The sequence below is a fragment of the Pyxicephalus adspersus genome, chromosome 1 (assembly GCF_032062135.1).
Source record: "Pyxicephalus adspersus chromosome 1, UCB_Pads_2.0, whole genome shotgun sequence".
NCBI lineage: Eukaryota > Metazoa > Chordata > Amphibia > Anura > Pyxicephalidae > Pyxicephalus > Pyxicephalus adspersus.
The window spans coordinates 127,984,511-127,990,676 of NC_092858.1; the positions used below are offsets into that span (position 1 = coordinate 127,984,511).

Below are 6,166 nucleotides of genomic sequence, written 5' to 3' on the forward strand. Positions count from 1 at the left end.
AAAAGAGTGCCGATCTCACTACACACGCTGAGATCAGCACTTTTTTAAATGCCTGGAAAAGCCCCTTCAGCCTGAAGCTTCCTGAAAAGTGATGTAGGTATGCCAGGAGGATCTGTGCTTCCAGCTCCTGTGCTGCGGCAGTATAAACACAGAAGGGCAGAGGCTTACCTTTTTTTCGAATTTAGACCTTTTCCTTTTCGTAAAAGGGTTATCTACCCTTTTATATACAGTAAAAATTGTGTTGATAGGTCTGCTTTAAGATATAGAACTCGGTAAACAGGCTGGAAGGAGATGCAGTAATACACTCCAGGTGCTATTCTCAACAGTCATTTTAATTAGCCCACTAAATACCCTCAGTCTTCAAGGTTGAACTATCAGCAGTGTCATTTAAACTGAAAGACATATGACTTAACCATGTGCCCAAAGGAGTGTTAGTATGACCCACATTATGCGTCCCTATTTTTTAACAAATAATATTGTTTTACCTGATGTGAGCTTGCTGTGGGGGAACGGGCAACAGGCTTGCAGCAGTTCAACAAGACAGCACACAATCAAAAAGAAAAAAAAACTAATTTAATCCGTGTTTATAAAAAAATAATATATGTGTGTAATATACTTTATTCATGACCCTTAACCAGTATATACTATTTCCTCTTTCCTATGCTTGAGTGCAAACCTAAACCAATTGTCTATTTAATTTTGTGTACTAATTATATTCAATCAACCCAATTTTTTTATATATATAAGGGTACTTATATATTCCATAACACTGATCAATCAAACTAGTCAATCAGTTAAATGACAATATGATTTCATTTTTGTTTTAATTGGAAATTTGAATAAATCTACATTTTATATTTTTTTGTAGCTGTGTGATAATAATGATTATTTGAAATGCCTAAAAAGTCCAGGGGAATGCTTTTATGCACCCTCACGATTGTTTGTGTTTATGTATGACATTAGATTTAACAGATATAAGGACTCCTCCAATGTTGCTATCTTTGTGATACCCTCAGTAGCTAGTTCATCTTCACCAAGCTTTTTTTTTTCAGTTTTGTAGACTTTAGTCATTTTTTTGGCCTGGTCAGTATTATTATTATTGATAAACAGGACTTATACAGCGCCAACATATTACGTAGCGCTGTACATTAAATAGGGATGATTTAAATCTAGCGCATGCACATGGGAGTTATTGTGTCTTGCCAAACAATCATGCTCAGACAGTATACCAAGCTGCATATGTGTGTACCATATTAGAAAACAATGCTGACAGGCTGTAAGAATCCTCCTAGACAGAGACTTTACATTCTCTTTTCTCTTAAGAAATGCCAGTCCGTGGATGAAGGTAGACTATTTTCGTTACTTTAACACAACAATTGTAGGATTACAAATGTAGGATTTCCACAAACCCCAGTTCCATTCTGCATAGCACAGAATAGACGCTGTGTGTATAGCACTCATTCTTTTATCTGTCACTGAAAACAATCATGAGAAGTCTTTTTCAATCAGGAAAATATAAGGTGTGTATGCAGAATTAGACTTTGAAGGCAAAGCTGGGTCAAGACTCACTGGTTTGTTCTGAACTTCATGAGAGAATTATCTGTCAATTTAAAAGCAATGTTTTTCAGCACAAGATAGCAAAGAATTTAGGTTTGTCACCATCTACATTTGTTAACATTATGAAAAGATTCAGGGGCCCTGAATCATCAATAAAATGCGCGTATGCTCAACTCGCATACGTATGCCCCGGTCGACAAGCTCTATTACGGCGAGTCAGGTGCGAGTTCTAGTGAACTCACCTGCTGGTTTCCTGCAAAAATGAGCTCAAATACGGCAATTAAGGCGATTAATTTTCAGCTGCGAGATTCAGGAGGAGATGTTAAACTCAATAGTGAGGTGATAGCAATTGATTAGCGCACACCTGCGCCCTGTTCTGTGCGCATCCCCAGTCCATTTTACAGGTCAGTTTTAATCTTTAATGCTTGATGTTTTTTTGTGTAAGTGCTACTTTTTTATGTTACATTCCACTCAATCACAAACTTGCTTCATTTATAGTTTCATTTGTTGCACTTGTTGTTTTGATACTTTTTCTTTTGGTTGCAACACTGCAAACTAATCTCTGTCAAACTGGATATTTAAGGGGACAATCAATGGCACAGAGTGATCAGAAGGGGACAATCAATGGCACATGCGTGATCATGAGTGATTTTCAACAATAGATGTGTACTGTAGTCTTCTTCATGGAAAAATAAGACATCCCCCTGAAAATTAGACCTAGGGCATATTTTGGCATTTCAAAAAATATAAGACAGTGCCTTATCATAGGGGAAACAGGGTAGTACTCATTTAACTGGACTGGTTTGTGGGGGAGGGGGTTAATTAAGTAAGTTTGCTTGGATGGTATGCATTGATGTGATTTTTTGTAATCCTCATGATTGTTAGTTGTCATCTGTTAGTCATCTGTTGCTGCAATGTTTTTGTGCCTGGTTTGTAATGCCAGTATCTGTTGTTTAGCAATTCTTCAGCAATGTTTTGTCATTTAAAACACAGGTATTGAGTACAAATGTCTGCATGGTTTCCACTCCAAAGTGCTACTTGACCCCCTCGTTGCCTTTGTCCCATTGTCACATATTGGTATTTGAATGTATTATGTACATAGTCCTTTTCTGAATAAATTGTCATGGTTTTTATTTCTTTTTTTTTTTTTTAAATAGTCTGACATTTGCACTCATGTTGATTTGTGGCCACACAACTCCTCTGTTCATTCGTAGTAGTGTTATAGGTTTGTTGTCATTGTAGTGTGCTGCCTGATCTTAGCCCTATTGTATACAAGCACACTTCCAATTGCTGTCCAAACAGGTTGTCAATTAGTTGTCCAGCTGAGTTGCGTACTCATTCTAACACCTGATGGTGATGGAAGAAGGTCCAGGTTGCCAAGCACAACATCAAACCACATTTATTGCCAAGCTCACAAGCAGGATCTGGCACTCTTAGAAATGAACAGATGTTGTGTTGTTGCTTAACTTAATGCTCATTAAATACTGGAGTGTGTGCATTATTAAGGTGTTTACACAAAACAAATAGTAATAGTATATCAAACTTCCAGGGCCAAATCCACTTTGTGCCAAACATTGTCTTGCTTTTCCATCCCTTCAGGATGTTTCTGCAGGTTTGAATGGCATTTTAGACCTTGGCCCACTATATTTATAGACTTACTCACCTCAGCTTGGTAGTGGAAGCACATAAAGGTGGATTCCTTTCTTTAACCAGAAGCAATATCCTCCATGAATGTTGCTTGTAGCCAAGCCCATGACATCAGAATCTATAGGAACAAATAGGCAATCATTTCAATATGAAGCATGTGAAACAATATCGTCCAAAAAGCCGTCTTTGCCTATTTCTTCCTATAATTTCTCTTTTTTATGTATATGTACACACATCTAAATGCATACATAAATGTTTTGCTTCATGTGCACTCATGTCTATACATACATGCATGAGTGCACATAAAGCAAAACAAGCAATATACATAAAAAAATTAAAAAAAGCTTATCTGAATGGGGACTATGCAAAAGTGCGGTGCACAGTTCACACACACATAGCAGGTCCGCCTTGGCACACGACTATGAGCTACACACTCCTGAAGTTTGGCGCACAACTATGTGCATCAAACAACTGAGTTTTAACAAGACAATTGTGCTGTTTTTAGCCTTTAAAAAAATTCAGAGAAAGGAACAGCTTAAAAACAATCACAATTGACTTTTTGGCCCTAATTCATCAAGCAGAATCGGACGCTCGCTCGCGCATTCGTATTCAAGTCGTTGTACTATGCTCGGACCTAACAGGCGGAGTATTTGTGGGATTTGATGAGGAATTTGTGGTAATATCAGTGTCAGGTCTCGGATGCCGGGCCGGCTCAGTGTCTCAGTCCTGGCTAGGAAGGCCGCTTGGTATGACAGTGCTGGGTGTCAGAGGAAGGCTGAAAGTGCTGGAATTATTTTATATATATATATGTGTGAGAATCCAGACTGCATTATTATATACATCTAAGTGGAACTTCTGAGTTGTCCCTGCGCAATGTGCAATGATTTTCTTATCATTTTTGTGTTAGTAAGGCATTGACCTGTCAATCACTGGATTCTACCTAGAAATATAGAACCCTCCACAATGGTCAGGCTGCTTATTGCTGCAATGATTCATTATTATCTTATAAAATGTGAGGCTCACTGATATGCTTTATGTATAGAATTGTCTACATTGCCATCAGATTTATAAGACCAAATATCTCCAGTCACAATCCAAAGTTCCAAGCAACTGAGGAATTCTTCTGGATCCATTTTTGCGTGAATAATTATTCACCAGAGAATTTTGTTAGTAAGTTGCAGGTGAAATTCTGAGCCCTTCTATCTAGCCCACATTTATCCTGGGTATTTAACACTGAACCACTGCAATGAATTGCTAATACAGGACCGGGATACATCACTACAGCACTTGTCAGGGTAGGGTAAAGTTATTCTTGATAACCTTCTGGGAGTATAGGAGTGTACAACAGCTTGTACTATAGCAAAGTGTTGCGGATCCTCAGAATGTGTGCACCTATGTATTACAGATACATAGTATTTGTGTCTTCATTTACTATGTAAGAAATTGAAATGGATTGTAGATGTTTGTAAGCAATGTCATTATTATTATTACGCAGTATTTATATAGCACCATCATATTTTGTAGAGCTAGTCATGTCACTAGCTGTCCATCAAAGGAGCTCACAATCTAATGTCCCTACTATAGTCACATGTCTTCAGTACAGTCTAAGGACAATTGCATTGCAGCCTAACTGCATGTTTTTGAAATGTGGGAGGAAATCGGAGTACCCAGAGGAAACGCATGCAAAACCAGGGAGAACCTGCAAACTCCATGCAGATAGTGTCCTGGCTGAGATTTGATCCTGGGACCTAGTGCTGCAAAGGCCAGAGTGCTAACCACTGAGCCACCATGCTGCCTATTGATCAATGAAAACATCTTGTGATAATAATGTTCATCAGACTAATTTAAGGTTTTGTGTTTTTTAGTGCACCATGGGACGTGTGATCAGGGGACAGAGAAAAGGTGCGGGATCTGTTTTCAAAGCCCATGTAAAGCACAGGAAAGGACCTGCTAAGCTCAGGGCTGTCGATTTTGCAGAACGTCATGGCTACATTAAAGGCATTGTAAAAGTGAGTACCTCACTGAAAAAACTTGTTGGTGACATATATCCATTACCTAGTTTTAGTTGCTCTTATGGCAAAGAATCTCACTACACTTTACTCTTGTCACTCTTGCAGTGAAAGCTGTTTCCATGTGTTTTCCCTATATTCTTGTATCGTGTGTTTGTAATCTTGGCTGACACAAGGGTCCTGAAACTTTGCACAAGGACGTCAAGCAAATAATCATTTCAGAGTAATCCTGCCAATAGTATATTGCACAGATCATTTTTACCTTTTACTAGCTGGGGCAGGGAGAAAGTTGAAGCTACTTTGTGCCCACATGATAGTTGGGTTGGGGGCGGGGGGATTGAAGGTATGTTGTATTTATTAAGTTGAAGCTATTTGAACAATATTCAGCCTGGTCACATTGGAGTTAAAGTTGGCTTTTAGTTTTATTATAGTGCTCTCAAAGCAACCCTGGCACCAATTTAAAATAATCTTGCCGCCAGCTCCAAAGATTTTGCAAATTGGCAGTCAATACAGAGCAATCATTAATGGCCTCCCATATTCAGTAAGTGCTTTATGCACAGCACAGTTGGTTCAAAATAGTATGTCTAAGAGTAATAGACGTGACTGACCACCTGACAGAAAAGTATTCTGCGTATTTAGTGTTTTTACATGGTTCTTGCTTGAGTGTTGACTTTCCCTTAAGTTAGAGTAAGCAGATCTAGTTATAAAAAATGCACATGGATAGTGATTCTGGTAATTTGTTGAAATTTTTTTTTTTTACTGTATTTCTGTTGCAGGACATTATCCACGATCCTGGCCGTGGTGCTCCACTTGCTAAAGTTGCCTTCCGCGACCCTTACAGATTCAAAAAGAGGACTGAACTTTTCATTGCAGCTGAGGGTATCCATACTGGTCAATTTGTGTACTGTGGCAAGAAAGGTATAGTACCAGTTAAATCCTAAATTTCACAAAAC

General features: G+C 38.5%; 1 protein-coding gene across 2 annotated transcripts in view; it reads left to right on the top strand.

Moving 5' to 3' along the window:
• LOC140341373 (large ribosomal subunit protein uL2) overlaps positions 1-6,166 on the top strand; it is a 331,097-nt gene that overhangs the window by 321,424 nt on the left and 3,507 nt on the right. For both annotated transcript variants that reach the window (XM_072427089.1, XM_072427081.1), the window contains exons 2-3: positions 5,067-5,213; positions 5,990-6,131. In XM_072427089.1, coding sequence (XP_072283190.1) covers positions 5,076-5,213; positions 5,990-6,131 — 280 coding nt within the window. In that variant the 5' untranslated portion in view covers positions 5,067-5,075. The remainder of the gene's footprint in view (positions 1-5,066; positions 5,214-5,989; positions 6,132-6,166) is intronic.